General features: G+C 41.0%; 1 protein-coding gene across 2 annotated transcripts in view; it reads right to left on the bottom strand.

Moving 5' to 3' along the window:
• LOC125452713 (collagen alpha-1(IX) chain-like) overlaps nucleotides 1–26196 on the bottom strand; it is a 142870-nt gene that overhangs the window by 25479 nt on the left and 91195 nt on the right. The window contains exons 23-28 of one of the 2 annotated variants that reach the window (XM_059645501.1): nucleotides 15131–15184; nucleotides 10058–10129; nucleotides 2555–2590; nucleotides 2404–2448; nucleotides 873–905; nucleotides 234–592 (exon numbers count right to left, since the gene is read on the bottom strand). In XM_059645501.1, the coding sequence (XP_059501484.1) occupies nucleotides 464–592; nucleotides 873–905; nucleotides 2404–2448; nucleotides 2555–2590; nucleotides 10058–10129; nucleotides 15131–15184 (369 nt within the window). In that variant the 3' untranslated portion in view covers nucleotides 234–463. Of the gene's footprint in view, nucleotides 1–233; nucleotides 593–872; nucleotides 906–2403; nucleotides 2449–2554; nucleotides 2591–10057; nucleotides 10130–15130; nucleotides 15185–26196 lie in introns of those variants that run through there. The other variant, XM_059645500.1, reaches the window with a different exon arrangement.

The raw sequence follows: 26196 nt of genomic DNA, 5'->3' as shown, positions 1-26196 counted from the left end.
GCAATGCTCTATGAGTTCAGCCTGTACTGCTGACCTCACTTGAAATTTCAATGTTAAAAACACATTTGATTCATGCCAAGTGTGTAAAAAACAGCTGTTCAATGGTATTTATTTCTTCCATTTGGTAGGTATAGATTTACAATATATATAACAGCACCTATAAGGTTAGATAACAATAACCGTTCAATTCACTATAACCCTAGAGGATCATAGGACTGCTCTCTCATTAGACAGCGATGACTGGTGGTGATTTAACTTGAAGGTCACAACACCTCAAGCAAGGGGGAGAGATTAAAAAGGACAGTCCTTATGGTAACTTCAGCCAGTGCAGGAATTGTACCCAAGCTTTTGATGTCACCCTACATCACAAACCAGTTGTCTAACCAACCGCTAAACAAGTACTTGCAACATGTATAAGTTTAATATGCATTAATGTAAAAAAAGCAGAAATTCTTGATGAGAATTAACAGACAACAAAAGCAAAATCTGAGGCTCTTGTTCCTCCTCCAAAATGAAAGAATGCAAATACACAGCATGAACCCATACACAGCAACAGCACATACAAACTCAATGAGAAAAACCTCACAAGATCCTGCAAACCAATAATAGAAAAAAAATTAAAGTAACAGTCAGAAGCAGATCAAGTCAAACTACACCTACTACAACTTAATAACACAAACCCCGTAACACCTTCTTTGGATAACCTATTCTATTGAACTGTTTGCCTGTATGCTTGGACTGAATTCAATCATCCAAATGTTTTGTAGGTCAATCAAATTGTCTCAAAATCTCTGACACTGTCACCCAAAAATCCCCAGCTCACAGTGTGATAATGAAGAAAGGCATGAAACAGAAATGTATACAATACTTACAGCACCCTTGGCACCAGGCTTTCCTCGATCACCCTAAAATAAAGCAAGGCAGGGGGTTGTACAGAAATAAAGAAAGAACAAGTGAGCTATACATCAACTGTCAAGGTGTGATGCCTTTATTCAACTGTGACAGCATTTTTATACAAAGGCATAATGGCAATCATTGCTGATGCTGTAAAAATCATGGAAGTAATAAGACATAACAGCATAAGTTTCCAATACATATTATTCACTGGCAATGAATATGCATGTTGAAAACATGCCAATCTGTAAAGTGATACAAAGTTGAATGCATACTCTTGAATACAGGTGTATTTTGATTCACTTTCTCATCTTATATTGTGGCTGCATCACACGTAAACAGGCACACAATTCAAATGACATCTGTCAACCCTCCTCATCTTCCTGTGATTTGGCATCATTCTTTTTTCACATCTACAAGTGCTCTTACACACAAACAGTTGTTTTTTTTTCTCTCTATCACTAAGTCATGGTACTTTTTCATCTACTAACCACCACCAGTAAAACTTCTATGGAGAGAAAGCAGAGTTAATGTTTCAGGTCCAGTGACCCATCTTCACAGATGATAAAAGGCAATGCAGGCCATTAAAGGTGAAGGAGAAGTAGGGAGAGAGGGGGAGGGATAAATCAAAATGGAGTTAGAAGGGGAGTAAAAGCACTCCAGCTCGCTGTGGTGCCCAGCTTTCCTTGAAAGCATTGAGAGTGTTGGTAGACATTGCATGCTTCCTCTCCCTGGACACCCAGGCACAAATGTAGCCACAGAAGAGGAGTAGGCAGTTGGCAGCTATGACCCCTGTATAATTCTTTATACCCTTCTCCCTCATGTAACTCATCTGAAGTCTGCTGAAACATATTTCTGCCTCAACCATTCCCTGTAGCAGCAATTTCCAAATTTTAGCTATTCAATAGCTAAAGCAATTTCCCCTGAATTCCCAATTGATAGAAATGGGAGGGCACACTGATGAGATGGCAAATGGCTTGTCAAGGTTACAAAAACCAGCACAGAACAAAGGGGCTGAATGGCCTATTTCTGTGCAGAACACTATAGAACTCTGCATTGAAGAGGATCAAGGATATTACATTTAATATGCTCTTCAGTGGGTACAGTTATTCATTTATTGTTTTGTTTTTCATGTTGTGAAACCACTACAAAACTGACTAAATAGGCAGTAAAGAGTTGTCTTTTTGAGGAAGAACTCTGCAACTGGCTGCAGTACCATTTTGTTTCCATCAGTGATGCTGTTCAATCAGCGTGTGCCACAGCAGCACCACATGACTAAATTATTTACTAGGCTAATCCTTGTCTTAATTGCAAACACACGCACATTGTATTTCTTAGAATGTAGAGATACACACAGGATTTTTCTACTTTACAATAGGAAGGTAAATTGCCTGGCTATCACTTACAGCCACAAAGGAAAGTCCCCACAATCTCATCACTAAAAACAGACAGCTGCAATTGCTATTGAGACAAGAAGTATTTTTAATTATAATCATTGCCATTTCTTACCATCTCACCCTTGGGGCCATCAATACCCTCTGCACCAGCAGGACCCTGAAGAGATTTGTTTTAACACGTTAAAAATCAATGCGTAATATTTTAACATAAATATTAAAGGGACTGCATCATAATTTTAATACAATTCAAACCAAGAACTTACTTGTTCACCTTTACCACCAGACAAACCTACAGCACCCTGAAAACAAGCAAACAATATAACAATAAGTGAAACAGATTTTCCAGATTGGAAAACATTAATTCAGAGGAATAGATAGCTAATCTGATGTATAAAGAGACAGGTAGAAAACACTAAATTTCCTGAGAGAGAAATAAAGATAAACAAATACAGGACAACATCTAAGCCCAGATTTAGCAAGCTGGCGTTATACTCAATGCACGCTTGATGAAGTGATAGCTTCTTTCTCTCAGTGTGAATGAATTATGGATATGAAGAAAGGGTACAGAGGGAACTGTTACTGCCTTGTGGTATGTTGCATATTGGCTGGAGAGCAAGAGATGGAGGTGAGCAAGCAATTCTTAAAAAGACGGCAGTTGGGGTGAAAGGGAAAGTTAAGATGCAGGCAATAATGGAAGTGAGCTTTTTGGTTGCAACAGACTCAGTGATAGAGCTGGAGGCCCTGCCAAAGGATCTGTTTGCTGTTTTTGGAGGTGGTAACCCAGCCACAACAACAATCACTTAGGATTCCAACAAAACGCACATCTCTACTGCCGTGAAGTCCACAGCCACTAGCCCACAGCGTATTCCTGGTGCTCATTGTGATCCCGCTTTGTGACACACAGTCCCTGTATGATTTGAGTCAAAGGACCAACTTCCGATTGTCAGTGACAGGGATTGGGAGCAGCTGTGGTTGTGGGCAGGATTTGAAAACTGTGTTCCCAGATCTGTGGCTCACCAGCTTATCATTTTTGGAGGTTCTGCGGGGGAAAGGAATGGGACTCACCAGCATGTAACTGCCTCTTAAAGGTCTGAAGGAAATTAAAAGGCCTGGCTAGAACTGATTGAGATTTTTATTTGTTTTACCAAATCAAGTCAAACAGTCTGAGACATGTTTATGTACACATGTTGGGGCAAAAGAAATGCCATGTCCATTTAAATTTTAGTTTACATGGTTTTAAGGAGTCAACTGTACTGCAACGTGGCAACCATAACTACTTTTTGCTGTCCTTAAACCACCATGTCCTTCCGAAGAGCTGCCTACTCTCCTCTGCAAGGCTGCAAGTGACCCCAAAATGGCTGCCACCTGCTTGTGCTTCTAGCTCCAAACAGGCACCTCCTCGAGGTCCACAGCTCTTCTAAATGGGCATTGTGTATGTCCTGAGCCCAATAAGCTATTTGCCACTAAGAATCATGCCAACCCATATATAGAGTCAAGATGCAGAATTCTTCCAAGTGTCAAATTTATGATCCCAATTTGTAATTTCAATTGAATGAGTTTAGCAAAATGGAAGGCTGTGAAGTACCACTGCGGCAGTAACAGAGGTGGGTAAGACCAGCAAATCTCCCAGCTAAGAACATGGATCTTTCTCACAGAGCAAAGTCTGTAGGAGGCAAAAAAAGATACTACTCAGGCCATGGAGAAAGGAGAGGACATAAAAAAGTTGTAATATTGGTAGGGAGGAGGATTCAGAAAAGCTGTCTGTTCTTCAAGAGGAGATGTATCCAAATATATTCAGGGAAATGAAATGAGAGTGGGAATTGAGGAAACATTGGTCATAATTTTTCAATCTTCCTCATAATTGTAAGTAATACCAGAAACCCACAAAATTGCAAAAGTTACACCTCTGTTCATAAAATGGGTGGCAGGGTAAGCTTAGCAAACCTCAGTGTTGAATAAACTTCTGAAAACAGTAATTTGGAGCAAAATTAACAGTCACATGGACAAAGACGTTAATGAAACAAAGCTGGCATAGATTTCCTAAGGAAAATTATGTTGTTTTAACTTGGACTGAATTGATGAGAATGATGCAGTTGATATGGCATACATGGGCTCCCAAAGGGCATACGATTCAGTACCATATATCAGACTTGAGAATATGGCTCATATTAAAAAAAGGACAGCAGCAACATGGGTATAAAATTGGCCGAGTAGGAGGAAAAGAGAGGAGCAGTCGAGGATATTTTTTGGACGTTGCAAACAGCAAGGAGATCGGTTTATAACTTCAAAAAGTCATTGACTAGTTGTTAGACTGGCCAGATATATAGCAGATGACATTCAATATGAAGTGATTAATTATAGTAGACAGAACATAGAGAGACAATATCAAGGCCACAACTCTAAAAAAGGCGCAACAGCAGTCAAACCTGGCTAGGTGTGTGTACAAGCCATCAAAAATGACAGGACAGGTTAAGGGATCAGTTAATAAAGCACAACTTTGACAATGTTACATATAACGTTTCCTTTAAAAATGAAACAGAGCATACTCTAGACATAATAGAGAGAAGCTGATGCTCACTGGAGCATACATTTAAGGCTATTTTGTGTATGTTAAAAAAGGGATGGTTTGCAAGGCTCCTGTGGTGCAGTGGTAACGTCTCTACCTCAGAGCCAGAAGGCCTGAGTTCAGTTCCCACCTGATCCAGAGGTGTATTATAAAATCTCTGCATGGGTTGATTAGAAAATATCCATAGATAAAGAATTTGGGAACAGGATCCAAGAGGTTCTTGAGAAGTTTGACGAATAAAAGGGGCTGGTTTGTATGACTCTTGTAGTGCAGAGATAGTATCCCTACCTCTGAGCCAGAGACTTGGGTTCAAGTCCAACTTGGTCCAGAGGTGTGCAATGACAGCTCTGAATGAGTTGATTAGAAAATAAAGGAAGGGCTGGTTTGACCCTTTATGGATTTTGCACGTCAACATATCAATTGGAAAACACAATCCTTTACTAGTAGAGGGTTAATATATGGCAAAAAAAACTCAGTGACCTGCAATGCCTTTGCCAGGCATTGCATGTAATTTACTTAACTGGAAAATACATGTGATTTAGTGGTAATAGAACACAGAACATAGAACAGTACAGCACAGTACAGGCCCTTCGGCCCACAATGTTGTGCCATGGAATAATCCTAATCCAAAAATAAAATAACCTAACCTACATTCCCCTCAATTCACTGCTGTCCATGTGCATGTCCAGCAGTCGCTTAAATGTCACTAATGATTCCGCTTCCACGACTACCACTGGTAAACTATTCCATGCGCTCACAACTGTCTGGGTGAAGAACCTCCCTCTGACGTCTCCTCTATACCTTCCTCCTAACACCTTAAAACTATGGCCCCTCGTGGCAGTCAATCCTGCCCTGGGGAAAAGTCTCTGGCTATCAACTCTATCCATGCCTCTCATTACCCTCTACACCGCGATCAGGTCACCTCTCTTCCTCCTTCTCTCCAGAGAGAAAAGTCCAAGCTCAGTCAACATCTCCTCATAAGACAAACCCTCCAGTCCAGGCAGCATCCTGGTAAACCTAATTTGCACCATCTCCAAAGCCTCCACATCTTTCCTATAATAGGGCAACCAGAACTGGACGCAGTATTCCAAGTGTGGTCTCACCAGGGTTTTGTAGAGCTGCAGCATAACCTCGCAGCTCTTAAACTCGATCCCCCTGTTAATGAAAGCCAAAACATCATATGGTTTCTTAACAACCTTATCCACCTGGATGGCAACTTTGAGGGAGCTATGCACTTGAACACCAAGATCCCGCTGTTCCTCCACACTGCCGAGAATCCTGCCTTTAATCCTATATTCAGCATTTAAGTTCGACCTTCCAAAATGCATTACTTCGTATTTATCCAGGCTGAACTCCATCTGCCATTTCTCAGCCCAGCTCTGCATTCTGTCAATAGCTCTTGATACTATCAACAGCACCTCCAACCTTTGTGTCATCAGCAAACATACTAACCCATCCCTCAACCTCCTCATCCAAGTCATTTATAAAAACTACAAAGTGCAGAGGCCCAAGAACAGAGCCCTGCGGGACACCACTCAGCACTGACCTCCAGGCAGACTACTTACCATCTACAACCACTCTCTGCCTCCTGTCAGCCAACCAATTCTGAATCCAGACAGCCAAATCACCCTGTATCCCATACCTCCTGACTAACAATATAACAACCTGTATTCCAGGCTGTATTAATCAAGCTATATAGTACAAGAGAAAGGAAATCATGTTGGACTTGTTGGCCTGAAGGGCCTGTTTCCACGTTGTTGGGATTTGATGATTCAATGTTGCTCTTATTTAACACTTTGGTTCAAATCATCTGGAGTATTACATCCACTTCTGGGTGTCACACTGTAGGAAGGGTGTGAAGACACTAGGGAGAGTGTAGAAAAGATTTGCTCGGGGTATGAGAATTTTAACCTGGTTTCCTCAGAGAAAGGAATAAGGACAGTAGACCTGATCAAGGTGCAGTGGTAGTGCACCTGGAGTGGTTTGGACAGAATACAGAAAGAGAACCCACTCATGAAAGGATCAAGAACAAGACAGCACAGATTTAAAATAATTGGTAAAAGCAGGAAAAGTTATTTGAAAAACATTATTTCACATTGTGGGTGGTTCTCTGCCTTTTGAATGTGATGGAGGCAGTTTCATTTGGAGTATTCAAAAGGAATTAGACTGCTAATTGAAAAGGAACCATTTGCAGAGAGAGTATAAAGTGATTTGCTCATTCAAAGAACTAGTACAGACAGGTTGGGCTGAATGGCCACCTTCTGCACTGTAACCATTCTAAGAGCCTGAGTATCACAGAATGATGCCAAAAAAAGTACCATTCAGCTCATCATTGCATTGCTTGTTTTTAGAATCACCAACCTAGTGAGGCCCACTGTTCCACTATTTCCACATAGCCCTGCAAATCTTTGGCCCCACCAGTATTTATCCAATTAATTTTTTAACGTTAATATCAATTTGGTATTTGGTACTTTTGTGAATGACTGTCATCTTGGGTTCTCTGCTTCACTGAGCCTCCATCATGGGCAAGTTACTTTGTTTGAAATCATCAGGAAGTGGGAGAAACATATATTCCTCAGGGGACAAATTATAGGAAGCTAATATCATGCAGCCCAATATAATGTGTCAGTGCGAAGGCTCAGGGTCCACATAATAGACATTATTTAATGCTGTTGTAGTGCAGTGGTAGGGTCCCCACCTCTGGCGAGGAAGCCTGGTTCAAGTCCCACCTGCTCCAGCGAGCAGTCATAAACCTCTAAAAAGGTTGAGGGTCACCAGCACTTTCAACTCTTACACTGTACGTATTTTTTAGGCACAACGTGGGTGGTTAGCCATTTTGTCCTTCATGAAATGAGATAACTCAGGCCCTGTTAAGTGACCCAGTACTCATTTTTTGTAGCAGACACAGAATAAGCAGGCTGATTGAATGGAACTGAGAAGGTATCTCACAGAAGGAACTGGAATTATGGTGCAACAGAAAAATTGGAGCACGGACAAAAAATTTCCAGTAGATCGGTCTTTTGATTCGATGAAAGAATTGGAACTGAAGTACTCCAGTGGTGAGTACTGGATGATACAAAGATATATAACCGGAGCAGATATAAACCACTACATCACGAGCCTCTTCCACCAATCAATAAAATCACATTGGATCTGTTTACATGTCAAATTTCACATTCCCATGGCTTCGTTAGGGTTCAGAAGAATGAAAGGAGATTTATTTGAGATAAATGAGATACTAAAAAGGTCGACAAAGCCAACATCAGTTGGATCTTTCCACAGAACGAGAGGCTAAGGGGTAACAGATTTAAAACAGAGATGGGGAGGAATTATTTCTCTCAAAGGGTCATGATTCTGTAGAATAACCAGTTGACAGGGTTATGGAGAGGGACAGGAAAGTGCATTTGAAGACGAAGGAGTTCACCCATAGTAGTATTGAATGATGGAGCAGTCCTGAGGGACTGAACTGCTCACTCCTACTCATAGTTCTTATATTCATACTTCATTCCCTGGTCAAACAAGAATTTATTCACCTGTTTTAAAAATATTCGGTGACCCCACCACCTTCTGAGGCAGAGAGTTCCAAAGTTGCAGAATTCGCTGAGAGAAAGAAAACATCTCTTTGTTCTAAATGGGTCTGCTTTTCTTCTAAAGGTTAATGGAAGATTTTGATGTGGGTACAACTTCTGAATTTATCGATATAGTTCCAGAATAAGACAATGATTTTAGCAAATTGTGAGGACATAAAGTAATATGGTTTTGAGGAAAATATGAAACAGGAGAATCTACTCAATAGAAAGATGTAGTTGAAGGATTTATAGGAGTAGGAACCTAAACCAAACAGAATTAAATTTCTAAATCTGTGAAAGCAGGCAAATAAAATCACTGAAAAAGGCCAACGATATTTTGAATAAAGGCAGGAAGTAATTATAATAGGTCTGCACTAAGTAGTTAGCGGACAGGGAATATTAAATACTGTATTGGACAGCCTATACTGCAAAGGACTACAAAGACATTGAGAGCCTGCAGCGTTATTTCACAGTGATGATATAAGTAATGGAAAGATCTGCTGTTACTTCAAGTAGAGAAGATTAAGTGGAAATTTGAGATTTTTAAAACAATAAGGCATTTTTACTTGGGTGACAGAGGAAAGGTCAATTCCTCCTGGCTCTTGTTTTAGTGATGAGAATGTTCATCAGTCATGAGTGGAAAAAGCAAGGAGAAATCTCTTTGCATGTAGTGTTGTTGGAATGGGGGCTGCTTAAACACAGCGAGAAGCTGAGGCACAAATCGTCACATCTTTTATAACGGAAGAGTAAACAAATGACAGTAGAACACACAGATAACAGAGTGTGAAGCTGGATGAACACAGCAGGCCAAGCAGCATCTCAGGAGCACATGCATGTGCTCCTGAGATGCTGCTTGGCCTGCTGTGTTCATCCAGCTTCACACTCTATTATCTTGGATTGCCCAGCATCTGCAGTTCCCATTATTTCTGATACAGTAGAACACACAGTTCTCTGGAAGAACACAATGCTATGGTTTAGTTTTAGATCATTCTGGCAAAGATCTAGCACATACATAATGTGTTAGTAGTTTCCTTGCTGTGCTACGTTCATCTATTGTTCAAACTACTACAGAACATTCTCATAGATACACTCACTAAGAAGTGTTGAAGAATATTTATTGCTTAAATACTGACTTTTTTTTCAAGCCAATGCATGTTACATCCTGGTGTTAATAGTTCATTTAATCTCAACAACAGAAAGAAAAATTGGGAAATTCTGCATTTTACGAAGGATAAGAATTTTGGTCCCAGTATGACTACTTGTGTCCATTTTCATTGAGAGTTAATGTTTGTGAGAAGAGAAGAATCAACAAAAATCCTCATTTCACTAAAGTACTTCTTAGTGAAATTAGAAAATTACACATGTATTAAGAAATTCAAACTGTTCAAAGCATTAAGCATAATCATAAGGATCTCCTTCTCTCTCTTTCTCACTTAAACTTCCCATCCTTGTCACTCTCACACCATCCCTAAACCAGATGCCCAACTACCTCCATCGCTTTGATTCTCCTTTGATCTCCACAAATGCACAGCTTTGAATCACAACTGCAACACAGAACTTCCTGAGTGTCGGAGGGTAACTTAAGGTTCTGATTTATTCCTGAGCTTTGTGTATAAAAAGACGTTTCTTACCCGATCGCCTTTAGCACCCGGCAAACCAGCTGGACCCGGAAGACCAGGATAGCCAATATCACCAACGGGACCCTACAATGCTCAGGAGGACGCAAAGGAAGTCATGGAATTAAATATTTGTGTTGGAAATATCATCTATCATTTAGAATGAGAGCTATCATTATTCAAAAAAATTAACATTATTTATGCCCTTTTTATATCACCCCAAAAGATTACAGAATATATTGTTTTCACTGCTGCTGGTTTTGAAAATTATTCTCAATCTTTCAGCAGTGAATTAATTTATCATATATTTTAAAATTGATCAGCAGTCTTTCTGGCCTTGTCTGTTTCAGCTCACTTGAACGTGATTTTATTTTTTGCCTGCCGTTTAAATTCCTCAGGAACAGTGAGCTCTTTCAGGTCAATCTACTGTGATGTGGCTCTGCTGTTGCTGTATAAATACTGCCTAGCAAGGAGTAAATAGAACCATTGATGGGGACTTCCCCCTTACTTGCAGTACAGAACTATGCTGTTAACGGTTCTAGCTACATTATGCCAATTGCTTTAATACAACAAAACTTTCCCAGAAGAGTGGCATAGACAGGTGAGATTCTTAACCCACTACTCTCTACAACCTGCACCCTTCCCTCTAACCACAAATCCCCGCAACTCCCACATCCCCATGTTCCACGAGACACCAGTGGAAATGGTGTAACTGAAAACTGTCAGCAAGATTTTCAAAGGTGATTAAGGTCCAAGGATGGATTAAAGGTGCCACAAATCTGGAGGTTCACTGGCTCCACATTGGTTTCTCCAGTTCCATGCTATATGAGTGACAAGCAGGGCGATGGCTTGTGGGATCAATGGGTGACACAACTGTCACATTGTGATAATGCCTCATGATAAAAGGAGTTATCTTTTCCTTTCATTGCTAATCACCGGTTACGGGACCAAATTGTTCAAAATGTCAGGGTTTTGATTCCAATTTTTATAATTTTGCCAATCCCCAATTGTGCCTTCCTTGGAAATGCCTTGCAATAGCGTTTCACACCAGCTGTACTGGGGAGGTGGGGGCTGTGGTCTAGTGAAAATTTCACTAAACTGTCAATCTAAAGTCCCAGACCCTTCATGAAGCGTCTATGCCCGACACATCAGCTTTTGTGCTCCTAAAGATGTTGCTTCGCCTGTTGTGTTCAACCAGCTCCACACTTAGTTATCTCGGATTATCCAGCATCTGCAGTTCCCATTATCTCTGACCCCAGACTAACTTTCCAGGATATGGGTTTGAAACCCAGTGTGGCAGATAGTGCGTCGAATTTCATAAAAACATTCAAACTGCTGTAAAAACCCATCTGGTTCTATACTTTTGGGAAGGAAATCTTTGAGTCTACATGTAATCCCAAAGTCATTGAAATGACTCTTAAATGTTTTCTGGGTATTTAGGGATAGGAAATACATGCTGGCCCAGTGATTTAAAAAGAAGTCCATTACAATAAACCGGTGTCTCTTGAAATTCGTTCAAATGTTGCTTCAAGTATTAGCAAGAAACCAACAAGGTCGGGCAGTAGATGTTGTCTAGATAGAACATAGAACGTAACAGTATAATACAGGCTCTTCAGCTCTCAATGTTGCACCGACCAGTGAAAACAATCTGAAGCCCTTCTAACCTACACTATTCCTTTATCATCCATATGATAATCCAACAACCATTTAAATGCCCTTAGAGTTGGCGAGTCTACTACTGTTGCAGGCAGGGCATTCCACGCCCTTACTACTCTGAGTAAAGAGCCTACCTCTGACATCTGTCCTATATCACACCTCAATTTAAACCTATGTCTCCTCGTGCTAGCCATCAGCATCCAAGGAAAAAGGCTCTCACTGTCCACCCTATCTAATCCTCTGATCATCTTGTTCGTTTCTATTAAGTCGTCGCTTAACCTTCTTCTCTCTAATGAAAACACCTCAAGTCCCTCAGCCTTTCCTCAAAAGACCGTCCCTCCATACCAGGCAACGTCCTGGTAAGTCCCCTCTGCACCCTTTCCAATGCTTCCACATCCTTCCTATAATGTGGCAACCAGAACTGTATGCAATCTCCAGGTGCAGCCACACCAGAGTTTCGTACAGCTGCAACATGACCTCATGGCTCCGAAACACAATCCCTCTACCAATAAAACCGAACACACCGTACGCCTTCTTAACAACCCTATCAACTTGGGTGGCAACTTTCAGGGATCTATGCACATGGACACCGAGATTCCTCTGCTCGTCCACACCACCAAGAATCTTACCATTAGCCCAATAATCTGTATTCATGTTACTCCTTCCAAACTGAATCACCTCACACTTGTCTGCATTAAACTCCATTTGCCACCTCTCAGCCCAGCTCTGCAGCTTATCTATGTCCCTCTGTAACCTGCAATATTCTTCCGCACTATCTGCAACTCCACCGACTTTAGTGTCATCCGCAAATTTACTAACCCATCCTTCTACGCCCTCATTTATAAAAATGACAAACTGCAGTGGCCCCAAAACAGATTCTTGCGGTACACCACTAATAACTGAACTCCAGGATGAACATTTCCCATCAACCACCATCCTCTGTCTTCTTCCAGCTAACCAATTTCTGATCCAAACCACTAAACCAACCTCAATCCCATGCCTCCAAACTTTCTGCAATAGGCTACTGTGGGAAACCTTATCAAACCATTTACTGACATCCATACACACCACATCAACCGCTTTACCCTCATCCACCTATTTAGGCACCTTCTCAAAGAACTTAATAAGCTTTGAGAGGCACGACCTACCCTTCACAAAACTGTGATTTGTGAACTTTAGTAAGGCCTTTGACAAGATCCCTCACAGCAGGCTCGTCATGAAAGTTAGGTTGCAAGGGATACAGTGAGAGTTAGCTAATTGGATTTAAAATTAACTCAATATAAGGAAGCAGAGGGTGATGGTTGAAGGTTGTTTCTCGGACTGGAGGACTGTGACTAGTGTTGTGCCAGAGGGTCAGTACTGGGACCTTTGTTATTTGTTATTTACAGAAATGATCTGGTTGTGAATGTACAAAGGCACAATTATTAAGTTTGCAGATGATACAAAATTAGGAGGTATTGTTGATAGCGAAGAAGGTTATCAATAATTACAGAGGAATCTTGATCAGATGAGGAAGTGGGCTAAGGATGGGCAAATGCAATTCAATATTTATAAGTGTGAGGTGTTGTACTTTGTAAAGTCAAACCAAGGTAGGACTTAAACAGTAAATGATGAGGTCCTGAGGAGTGTTGTGGAACAGAGGAACCTAGGAGTACAAGTGCATAGTTTGTTGAAAGTGGCACCACAAGTGGACAGGGTGATGAAGAAGGCATTTAGCATGCAGGCCTTCATTGACCGAGGCATTGAGCTTAGGAGTTGGAACATTATGTTAAAATTGTGTAAATCGTTGGTAAGGCCGCACTTGGAATTTTGGGTATAGTTTTGGTCACCCTGTTAGAAGAATGACACTTAAACTGAAAAGGGTGCAAAGAAGATTTATGAGGAGGTTGCTAGGACTAGTAGGCCTTAGTTATAGAGAGAGGTTGGCCAGGATACGGCTTTATTCCTTAGAACATACGAGAATGATGAGTGACCTTTCTAAGGTGTATAAAATCATGAGGGACATAGATAGGATGAATGCATATAGTCTTTACCCAGGAATGGAGAATTGAAAACTAGAGGACATGGATTTAAGGAGGACCTGAGGGACAACTTCACACAGAGTGGTGCGTGTATATGAATGGGCTGCTGGAAAAAGTGGTTGAGGCAGATACAATAGCAACATTTAAAAATCATTTGGATAGGTACATGGAGGAGAAGGGTTTCGAGGGACATGGACCAAATTTTGGCAGTTGGAATTAGCTGAGTGTGCACCATGGTAAGTATGGACCAGTTTGGGCCGAAGGGCCTGTTTCGATGGTGTGTTACTCTACTCTATGACTCTACTTTCCGGAAGTTTCAATTTGACCAACAATTATGCCAGTCAGCAAAGTGGTGTCATCACTGGGATCGAGCAGTCTACCTCTGATCCACTGTCCCATAGTGAAACCAAAACCTTAAACTGTGATAATGCTCGAAGATTAAAACACTTTAATGGCCTTTACTTTCTTGACATTAGTCCTTGACAGTAAATACCCCTATTACAGCATGAATAATTGTGAGCAAAAGACCCATACTGGGTCTTGAAATGAGTACTCTCATCTGACAAAATATTTTATTTTCAACAAATTGCATTGAACTCATGCAACATGGTGCTTGTAATGGCACATTAGCACATTCATTTAAAATCAATTTTGTTATTTTAGTGGCACCATTTCTATATTTTTAGATAGATCGGTGATTTTGATAATATAGTGGAAAAGCAAACCTACATTCTCAGCAACTCCTATTCCGCTTGGGAACCCTGCAGCCCAATGGTATCAATGTGCACTTGACCAGCTTCAAAATCTCCCCTTCCCCCACCGCATCCCAAAACCAGCCCAGTTCATCCCCTCCCCCCACTGCACCACACAACCAGCCCAGCTCTTCCCCTCCACCCACTGCACCCCAAAATCAGTCCAACCTGTCTCTGCCTCCCACCCATCCCTTCCTCCCACCCCAAGCCACACCTCCATCTCCTACCTACTAACCTCATCCCACCTCCTTGACCTGTCAGTCTTCTCTGGACTGACCTATACCCTCCCCACCTATACTCTCCTCTCCACCTATCTTCTTTTATCTCCATCTTCAGTCCGCCTCCCCCTTTCTCCCTATTTATTCCAGAACCCTCACCCCATCCCCCTCTCTGATGAAGGGTCTAGGCCCAAAAAGTCAGCTTTTGTGCTCCTGAGATGCTGCTGGGCCTGCTGTGTTCATCCAGCCTCACATTTTATTATCTTGGATTCTCCAGCATTTGCAGTTCCCATTATCACTTCTCAGTTTTGATACTTACAATGTACAGACCAGTAATTATTCCAGCTAGAAAGGGTTTATTCAGCAAAAACAGGAATCACAAACATTTGCAAAAAAGGCCCATGTCCAAGATATGTCTAAAAAAGTGAAGACAATACTCACAGCTGGGCCAGGTGGACCAGCAGGACCGATAGCACCAGGCGGCCCTTGATCACCCTTTTCAAGATAAAGAAATATAGATGGTGAATTTCTGAATGATTTACAACATGCAATTAAAGTATATCCATGAACACAAAGTAACAACATGAATACACATTAAAAATTAACATACACATTATGACATTTGTACTTTGCCAAGGCACTACAATTATGCCAGGTAGTCAATGGTCAATGAAGATCATGAAGCTTCAGTGGAAAGAAGCAGAATTTTAGATTTTCAGCATCTGCAGTATTTCTCTGTTGTATCAAATCAAAAAAGATCATTTCAACAATACCCCACTCTTCAATCATTACCTTCACTACCAATTATGTACATTTAGGAATTTTTTCTGATTTCTACCAGATCAGGTTCTGGATACTGAACTAATTGTAACATTCTCGTTCTCATGTAATGTTTGGATGAGCTTACTCTGTCTGATTTAAAACAAAAACAATAGCACCAATAAGTAGTGAAAAAGCTCTCTCAGAGTAATAAAACATCTCAAGGTGTTCATAGAGGTAGACAAAATGGAATTCAACACTGAATCATGTGAGGAGATATCAGGATAGGCAACCAAAGTGCGGCCTCATTTGGAATATTGCTTGCAGTTCTGGTCGCTCCATTACAGGAAGGATGTAGAAGCATTGGAAAAGGTGCAGAGGAGATTTACCAGGATGTTGCCTGGTCTGGAGCGCAGGCCCTATGAAGAAAGGCTGAGGGACTTGGGTCTGCTCTCATTGGAGAGAAGGAGGCTAAGAGAGGATTTAATAGAGACATACAAGATGATCAGAGGATTAGATAGTGTGGACAGTGAGAGTCCTTTTCCGAGGATGATGGCTTCAGCTTGTACAAGGGGGCATAGCTACAAATTGAGGGGTGATAGATTTAAGACAGATGTCAGGGGCAGGTTCTTTACTCAGAGTGGTAAGGGCGTGGAATGCCCTGCCTGCCAATGTAGTTAACTCAGCCACATAGGGGCATTTATAAGGATAATGATGGGATAGTGTAGGGGGATGGGCTCAGATTAGTTCACAGGTCGGCACAACATCAAGGGCCGAAGGGCCTGTTCTGCACTGTAATGTTCTATGTTCTAAGACTTGATCAAAGGTTTTAAAGGAGGAAAAAATGGTAGGGATGCTCAGGGAGATGAAGTATGTGCTAGCTTGTAGACACCAGTATGATCTATGGCAAATACACCTGCAGGGAATATCTGTGGCTTGAATCAAAGTAATGGCCTTGATGCATTTTGTAGCCACCAGGATGCAGGTTTCTGGAGGGGGGTGGGTGTGGGTAGGGGTAGTTATCTGTATATTTTGTACCAGATAGCTGTCACATACTTTAGAACAAAAGAAAATTATAGCACAAGAACAAGCCCTTCAGTCCTCCAAACCTGCACCGACATGGTGCCCATCACAACTAAAATCCCCTAACCCTTCCATGGACTGTATCCCTCTATTCCCATCCTATTCACATATTTGTCAAGATGCCCTTTAAAAGTTACTATCGTATCTGCTTCCATAACCTCCTGCGGCAGCAAGTTCCAGGCATCCAGCATCCTCCGTACCTCGTCCATCACCTTTAAACCTTGCCCCTTGCACACTAAACCTGCGCCCCCTCGTAAATTATTCTTCCATCCTGCACTCTTCCAATTTGGTTCATGGTCAGAGACAAAGGATGTGACCGTGATTTGGGCAGGTAAAGAGATCAAAGATGCAGAAGTAGAACAGCCTCAGTCTTCACAATAGCTTTGAGGGCCTTTCAAAGAAACGTAGAAAGAGCAGATTTAGACCATTCAACCGTCCAAGTCTGCTCTGCAATTCAATATGTTCACCCAACTTGGTATCCTATTCCTGTTTTCGCTACATACCCTTTGATCAATCTGGTCCTAAGAACTTGGTCTAACTCCTTCCAGAAAACATTCAATGGTTTGGCCTCAATCACTTTTTGTAACAGAGTTCCACAGACTGACCATTTTCTGGATGAAAATAATTCTCCTTATCCCAGTCCTAATTGGCCTATCCTGTATCCTTAGGCTGTGACCCCTGATTCTGGACTCCACGACCATCTGGAACATCCCTTGCTTCACTTAACGTATTTAACCCTGTTAGAATTTTAGAGGCTTCTATGAGATCTTCTCTGGTTCTTCTAAACAGTAGCGAATCTAGTTCTAACCAAACCAGTCTCTCTTCACACAACAGTCCTACCATCCCAGGAATCAATTTGGTAAACTTTTATTGCACTCCCTCCATAGCCAAAACATCCTTCCTCAGATGAGGGGACCAAAGCCTGTCGCATTAGTCTAGATGTGGTCTCACCAAAGCCCTGTGCAATCGTAGCAAGATATCTCTGCTCCTTTCAACTTCAGACTGTCAGAATCCTTTTTCCAGACTTGAAATGTCTAATACTAGAGGGAATGCATTTAAAGTAAGCAGGGGAAAGTTCAAAAGAGAGTGTTGAGGGGAAAGGCTTTTACACCGTGGTATGTGCCTGGAATATGCTGCCAGGGACAGTGGTGGAGGCAGATAAAATAAGGATGTTTAAGAGGCTTTTAGTTATGCACATGAATAAGCAAGGAATGGAGGCATATGGACCATGGGCAGGCAGAACGGATTATTCTGATGTGGCGTACGTTCCACACAACATTGTGGGCCAAAGGGCCTATTCTTGTGCTATACGGTTCTATATTCAAAGGACAAGAGCAGGAGTTGCAACAAACTAGAAATGGCACTGTGGTACAGGAAGACAAAGCAATAGTCCAGAGGTCTACGTTGCTTTCCCAGGATATCTTCTCTGGGCTGTTGAGAAACTTGCAGTAGAAGATGGAGGATCCAGTTGTTGTGATTTATGCTGGGCAACAAAGTGGCACGCTGGTTAGCCAGGGACCCAGGTGCGTTTTCAGACTTGGGTGACTAATGCGGAGTTTTCCTGTTCTCTCCTTTTCTCATGGTTTTCTTTCTCAGTCCAAAGATGTGCAGCTTAGGTGGATTGGCTATGCTAAATTGCCCTGTTACAGTCAGGGATGTGTAGACTAGGCAGGTGAGCCACATTGAATGCAGTATTACAGGGATAGGGTGGGGAAGTGGGTCCGGGTGCGATGGTCTTCAGGAGTGTCAGTGCAGACTTGATGGGCCAAAAGGCTTCTATATGCACTGTAGGGATTCAGTGATTCTATTATGTAGGTATGAATGACATAGGTAGAAAAAGGAAACAGGTTCTGCTGAGTGTGTGGGAGCAGTTGGGGATAAATTAGCAAGAGGAGCCATAAAGGCAATAATCTCTGATTATGGCCTGAGCTGTGAGTGCATTGAAATTAGATAAATAAGATCGGAGTTAAATGTGTGGCTCCAAGATTGGTATGGGAGAAAGTATTTTGAATTCATGCGGCACAGCCACCGATACGGGGGAAGAGAAAGCTGTACCATAAGGACAGTCTTTACAGAACCATGCTGAGTGCAATATCCAGAGGAGTTGTATAATTAGGCAAATCAAAAGGGTTTAAACTACATAATGGAGCAGAATGGATAATGGATCAAGTGTGGAAACATCAAATAAATTGAAGAGAGAGGACAAGGCAAGTCAACAAGGTAGCAATAACAGAAATGATAACTGGAACATAGCAGGAAGTGGCACAGCATAATGGCCACCAGGTAAGACTAGAGGTTATGAAAATGGTTAAAAGATGAACTCAATACTCAGTATCTGAATTCACTAGTGTTCATAATGAAACAGATAAATTGGCACTTCAAAACAGAGAAAAAAATATATGTGCAGTCAATAGCCACTTCTGAGGCACGGCTGCAAGATGACAATGTCTGGGAGCTGAATATCCAAACTACGTCTTATTTGAGAAAGACAAGAAACCAGGAAAGGATGGAGATAGTGTTCTCTTAACTAAGAATGAAAACATTATTCCAGTGAGGGATCTACAGTTCTGAAGGTCAAGATATGGAATCCATTTGGATAGAGAGAAGAAATAGTAAAGGCAGCTAGTCAAATAAACACACTATTTATAGATTCCAAACCAAGCTGCAGAATGTGATATGTAGGAAGAAATATGAGAAAAGTACAGTGATAATCATGGCAATCTACTCAGATTGGCAAAGGTAGCTTGGAAGAATTCAGTGTTTTCGGGACATGTTCTTAGCGCTAAACATTCTAAAACCAAACAGAGCACACAATTCTAGATCTGAAAACGTACAGGACAAATTTAATTAATTATCTCAGAGTAAAAGGGCCATTTAGTAGAAGTCATGATTGAATTTGACATTTTATTTGAAGGAGGGTAAAGTAAGTCTAAGACTCATATTTAAGACATAAATAAAAGCAATTAACGAGGTCATCAAGGCACAGCTAGTTAAAGTGAACACAGAAATTAATTTAAGGACTGACTCAGAGGTGGTTTGGCTGAAATATTAGGAGATCATTAATAAAATTCAGTAATGATACATTCCAGTCAAAAAGAAATAGCTAGGGGAAGGACACACTATCCATAGTTAAAACAATGGAAGTTAAAGAGAGTATAAAATTGAAAGAAAGTGTACAAATTCATGAAGATTTGTGGCAAGTCTGAAGTTTGGAATGACTAAAAAGCACAGGGAGAAATTAGAGTTTTACAGAAAGTTAGCTAATAATATAATTACCTCTGGTAAGAGTTTCTACAGATATTTAAAAAATGAAAGTAAGTGTGAGTAAAGTGAGCAGTTGTCCTCTACAGAGTAAGCTCAGGAAATTAATAATGCAAAACAAAAATGCATGGATGAACTGAACAGATATTTTGCTCCATTTTCACTTGAAGATACAAATAAGATCTCAAATATTTGTGAATCAAGAGGTAGAAGTGAAGAAGGAACTTGAACAATTACACTGATCAGGGGAAGGTTACTGGGAACATTATTAGAACTAAAGCTGACAGATAGTGGATATGCTGTTTTAATTGATTTAATTTGTCAAAATTCCCTAGATTCTGGAATGATTCGAACAGATCGGCAAATAAAGTTTTGAACACCTCTACCCAAGGAAGGAGTGAGACAGTAAAATGGCTGAAATCTGCTATTCAAGGGATTCTCCTGTGTTACTTAAAATTTCAACATGATGAAGTAATATGGCTTGTGAAAGGGATATTGTCTTTGACGTATTTATTGAAATTCATTGACTGTCAGACTTAAGAACACGCCTGTTGCAATAGTTAATTGTCGGGTCCAGTACGTTGAGATGTTTAGTGAATATTTTAAAAACTCTACACAAACAGGCTAAACTAAAATTATGCTACAAATTGTGTGGCAGAGGGCATTTAAGCTACAGGCAGTACCAAGTCAAAAGTGAATACCGAATCAAATAAGGATATTCACAGCCATCTGGGAGTTCACATAAAACTTTTAAATATATTTAGAAGCACAAAAGAACTTTGAGACGGATGTGATCACATGCCTTTATCTGAAACCCAACAAAAGGGTACATCAGATGGAATGTGTCAAATTGTCAAGACACTGTGTCAAGTCCATACTTGTGTTAACCAACAATATGAGTTGTGGAATCAGCATGAACACCATGCCTTACTTAGAACAGGATGTAAATATGTAAGAGATTACATGGTGAGGAAGCCATGTTACATGTATATGCATTTAAACATGATACTCCTAAATTTCACATGCAAGAACCTGACATCCTGTTATGATCCTATGCTTTACAAGGTCTTCTTTTCAACTTTAATTCATCAAATCCATTGAAAGGCTACTAACATTACATGTGGGAGACAACAAAGCATGTGCCAAAAAGCTATAAAGCATAGAAACAGAATTAGGCCATTTGGCCCATCAAGTCTGCTCCATGATACAATTATGGCTCACACATTTCTCAAACTCATTCCCCTAACTTCTACCCATAACCCTTGCTCACTTTGCTAATCAAGGTCTCTATTTAATACACTCAATGACATGGCCTCCACAGCCCGCTGCGGCAATGTGTTCCGCAGATTAACCACCCTCTGGCTAAATAAATTCCACCTCAACTCAGTTCTAAAGGTTATCCCCTCATTCTGACATAATGCCCTCAGGTTCTAGTCTCTCCTACTAATGGAATCATCTTCTCCAAGCCAATTCTATTCTGGCCTTGCAGTCAATCTTTCTCATTTGGGCCTTGTTTATGAGGACAGTGTGAAACAGGCTGATATGCTCGAACAAATTGATGTTGGGAAGGAGGATGAGCTAGAAATTTTGAAAAATGTAAGGGTATAAAAGTCACCTGGGCCAGACCCGATATACCTGAGGTTTTTACAGGAAGCAAGGCAAGAGATTGCTGTGCCTTTGGCGATGATCTTTGCATCCTCACAGTTCACTGGAGTAGTACCAGAAGATTGGAGTGGAAAGTTATTTCCTTATTCAAGAAAGGGAATAGGGATAACTCTGGGAATTACAGACCAGTTAGTCTTACTTCTGTGGTGGACAAATTATTGGAGAGGATTCTGAGAGATACTACTTATGATTATTTGGAACAGCATAGCTTGAGTAGAGATAGTCAGCATGGCTTTGAGAGGGGCAGGTCATGCCTCATAAGCCTTACTGAATTCTTTGAGAATGTGACAGAACACATTGATCAAAGTAGAGCAGTGGATGTGGTGAATGTGGATTTTCGCAAAGCATTTGATAAGGTTCCTCATGGTAGGATCATTCAGAAAGCAAGGAGGCATGAGATTCAGGAAAATTTGGGGGTCTGGATACAGATTTGGCTGTCCAATAGAAGACAGAGGGTGGTAGTAGATGGAAAATATTCAGCCTGGAGCTCAATGACCAGTAGTATTCTGCAGGGTTCTGCTCTGGGACCTCTGCTCTTTGTGATCTTTTTAAATGACTTGGATGAGGAAGTGAAAGGGTGGGTTTGTAAGTTTGCTGATGACACAAAGATTGGTGAAGTTGTGGATAGGGTTGTGGGTTGCAACGGGATATTGACAGGATGGACAACTGAGCAAAGAAGTGGCAGATGGAATTCAACCCAGAAAAGCGTGAAGTGGTTTAGTCTGGAAGGTCAAATTTGAATGCAGAATACAGGGTTAAAGGCAGGGTTCTCAGCAGTGAGGAGGAATAGAGGCATCTTGGGATCCATGTCTATAGATCCATCAAAGTTGCTAACCAAGTTGATAAGGTTGTTAAGAAGGAATGTAGTGTGTTGTCTTTCATTGACAGGGGGGATGGAGTTTAAGAGCCATAAGGTTATGCTGCAGCTCTATAAAACCCTAGCTAGACCACACTTGGAATATTGTGTTCAGTTCTGGTCACCTCATTATCAGAAGGATGTGGAAGTTTCAGAGAGGATGCAAGGGAGAATTACCAGGATGCTGCCTGGATTGGAAGACAGGTCTTATGAGGAAAGGTTGAAGGAGCTAGGGCTTTTCTCATTGGAGCAAAGAAGGATGAGAAGTGACTTGATAGAGGTATACAAGATGATGAGAGGCAAAGGTAGAGTGGATCGCTAGAGATGTTTTCCCCAGGGCAGAACTGGCCATTATGAGGGAGCATAATTTTAAAGGTGACTGGAGGAAGGTATAGGGGAGATGTCAGAGGTAGGTTCTTTATACAGAGGGTGGTGGGTGCGTGGAATGTACTGCCAGCGGTTGTAGTAGAGTCAGATACATTAGGGACATTGAAGCAACCCTTGGATAGGCACATGGATGTTAGTAAAATGAAGAGTATGGAGGTTAGTGTGATCTTAAAGTAGAATAATAGATCGGTACTGCATCGTGGGCTGAAAGGCCTCTACTGTGCTGAAATATTCTATGTTGTATGTTCTATATCCTATATTCTAAGCTCCACTGAGTGCAGATCCAGATCCTCAGCCTCCTCTGGACCTCTTTCAAAGCTTGCACATCCTTCTTTAGACTTTGAGCCAAGAACTGCTCACAATATTCCAACTGCGATCTGACCAAAGCCTTATCCAACCTCAGCAGTTGCATTCTCGCCTTCTTGAAATGAATACTAATATTGCATTTCCCTTCTTAATTGTCAACGAACCTGCATGTTAACCTTGAGAGTCTTGATCTAAGACTCCTAAGTGCCCTTGTGCTTCAGATTTCCAAAGCCTTCTCTCATTTAGAAAATAGTCTATACCTCTATTCTTCCTACCAAAGTGCATAATCTCTCACTTTCCCACATTGTATTCCATCTGCCTTTTTTTAATCCACTCTCCAAGCCTGCCCATGTCCTTCTGTCGCCTTCCTCTTTCTTCGATAGTACCTGTCCCTCCACCTAACCTTGTGTCATCTGCAAACTTAGCAACAATATCCGCAGTTCCTTCACCCAGATTGTTAAATGTATAATGGGAATAGTTACAGTCCCCCCAGAACACCACTAGCTGCCATCCTCTTTATCCCCACTGTCTGCCTTCTGTCATTCAGCCAATCTTTTATCCATGTCAGTACATTGTCCCGAATATAATGGACTCATCTTATTTAGCAGCTTTCTGAGTGGCACCTTGTAAAAGACATTCTAGAAATTCAAATATATCATGTCCACTGGCTCTCCTTTGTCAAACTTATTTGTTACCAGAGACTGATATTAACGTAACTTGACCTGTGGCCAATCTTTGTGTCTGTCTGACTGTGCATGTGTGTGTGCATGATGTTCAGTTGGTACGTTGCATTATTTTCAGATCAAGAGTAGAAGAAGAAATAATCTAAGGCCATAAGACCATAGGACCTAGGAATAGAATCTGCCTGTACTGCTCATAAACAAAACTTTTCACTGTACTTAGATACATGTGACAATAAATCAATCAATCAGAAAGAGGGAGCAGAGAAGGCAGCCAAAGACCAGTGGATCCATGCTGCTGAGCAGGTGGGGCTCAGGACAGCCCTGGAGAGTTGTGCAATTGAAAGGAAGCTGTCTGCCAGAGTTAGCATTCAGAAATGAAAAGTTTGAAAGCAGCGGTTGTCAGCAACTGAAGCTGGCAATTGAGACAACAGATTCTGAGATCAGGGTGTTCTGTTAAGAGTTGCTCGAGAGCTACTTGAGTGCTGAGTTTGTTTCTTCTAAATCGTGGTATCTTGTGGCAGGTAACTAGGATTTCAAATGTCATCTACATTAAATATGGTATCCATACCAGGGGCTCACCTTGGACTATATCCAAGTATAATAGCCTTGTCCAGGATGATAAGCAAATTTTACTATCTGCTCTGGGATAACCACAAAACAATCAACCAGGATCTCAAGGTGTTGCAATTTTGCAGTGTCACTTCTCAATGATGTTGGCTCAAAAAGTATGAATTTTTTTATTTTGAAAGCAACTTCGTCCTCATAAAAAGAAAATAATTCTCTGAATGTAACTGCAATCTTATATCCTGACTATTCCAGTAAGTTACCTCTACAACTTCCTTCTTAAAAGTGTGATGCCCTAGAATTGAAAACAACATTCCAGCTGAGATTAACCCAGACTTTTAGAAGAGCTTGTACGACTTCCTTGCTTTTGGATAAATCACACAGGATATTTCACAGATCTATAGATGCCCAGTAGTCTTTAAAATATCTGAAGTAAATGCAACACTCTCATTGAGGATTAAAGATAGATACCTGATAGATATAATGAAAATTTCGAATTGACATTCAACTATAAAATAGAATCAGCGTAATATAAATGACACAAGGACAGCTTGGCATTCCCTTTGAGTGCTCATTGGAATAATGAGCTACATCAACCAAGGTTCATTTTCTTTTGTCTGTGAGATCAATGGCATCAGTACAAATTCCACAATGCTCACTAAGAGACAGAAATTCTGAGGCATTGATTTTAGGATCCTGGTAAACTCAGTCAACATGGAATTCTCAATTACGAATAGTCATTGAAACTGTTAAGGAAATGTCTAGTCATTCTGGTCACTGAAAATTACTGTAATGAATCAGAAAATGATCATCGACCAATTAATTACAGCAAAGCCTTGACCTTACGCCCCTGAGAAGATAAAAAGAATAGTTCAGAGGATGAATCAACCGTCTAAAAAGGTGCACTATTGTGAAACTAAACTTTCAAATTCCAGACAGTTACATGGGAACACAGAACTGTGCAACACAGGAGGAAACCATTCAGCCCATCATGGTCTTTCAAACAGCTTTCCGATTTTTCTCATATTTGGTCATGCCAATATTTATTGCCCATCCCTAGTCCCTTGAGATGGTGATTGTGAGTTGCTTCTTAGCCCTATCAAGATTTGCTTTACATATAATAATCTGAACTATAGAGTAATAGAGTCATTAAAATATATAGCACGGAAACATACTTTTCGGTTCAACTCATTCATGCTGGATAGAGACCATAAATAAATCTAATCCCATTTGCAAGCAATTGGGGAATTTCCCTCTAAACCCTTCCCATGCCTATCAAGATGCCTTTTAAATGTTGTAATTGTACCAGCCTCCACCAGCTCATTCCATGCACACACCACACTCTGCATGAAAATTTTGCCACCTAAGTCCCTTTTATATCTTTCCCCTCTCACCTTAAATCTATGCCCTCTTGTTTTGGATTCCCTCATCCTGGGGAAAAGACCTTGCCAATTACACAATCTATGCACCTCATGATTTTATAAACCTCTATAAGGTCACTCCTCAGCCTCTAATGCTCCAAGGAAAATAGCCCCCACACATTCATCCTCTCCACAACTCAAACTCTACAACCCTGGCAACATCCTCAAATCTTTAAGCCTTTTCAAGTTTCACTACATTCTTCTTATAGTGGGGAGACCAGTACTGCACGCAATACTCCCAAGGGGCCAAACCAGGGTCCTGCACAACCGCAATGTGACCTCCCAACTCACTGACCAATAAAAGCAAGCATACAAAATGCCTTCTTCACTAATTTGTCTACCTACAACTCCATTTACAAGGAGCTATGAACCTGCACACTTTGTACAGCAACACTCCCCAGGACGTTACCTTCAGTTTATAAGTCCTGCCCTGATTTGCCTTTCCAAAATGCAGCACCTCAAATTTATTTAAAGTAAACTCCATCTTCTACTCCTCGGTCAGTTGGCCCATCTGATCAAGAT

Source organism: Stegostoma tigrinum, chromosome 4, assembly GCF_030684315.1.
Source record: "Stegostoma tigrinum isolate sSteTig4 chromosome 4, sSteTig4.hap1, whole genome shotgun sequence".
Lineage (NCBI taxonomy): Eukaryota > Metazoa > Chordata > Chondrichthyes > Orectolobiformes > Stegostomatidae > Stegostoma > Stegostoma tigrinum.
This window is presented reverse-complemented; position numbering and strand designations above follow the sequence as displayed.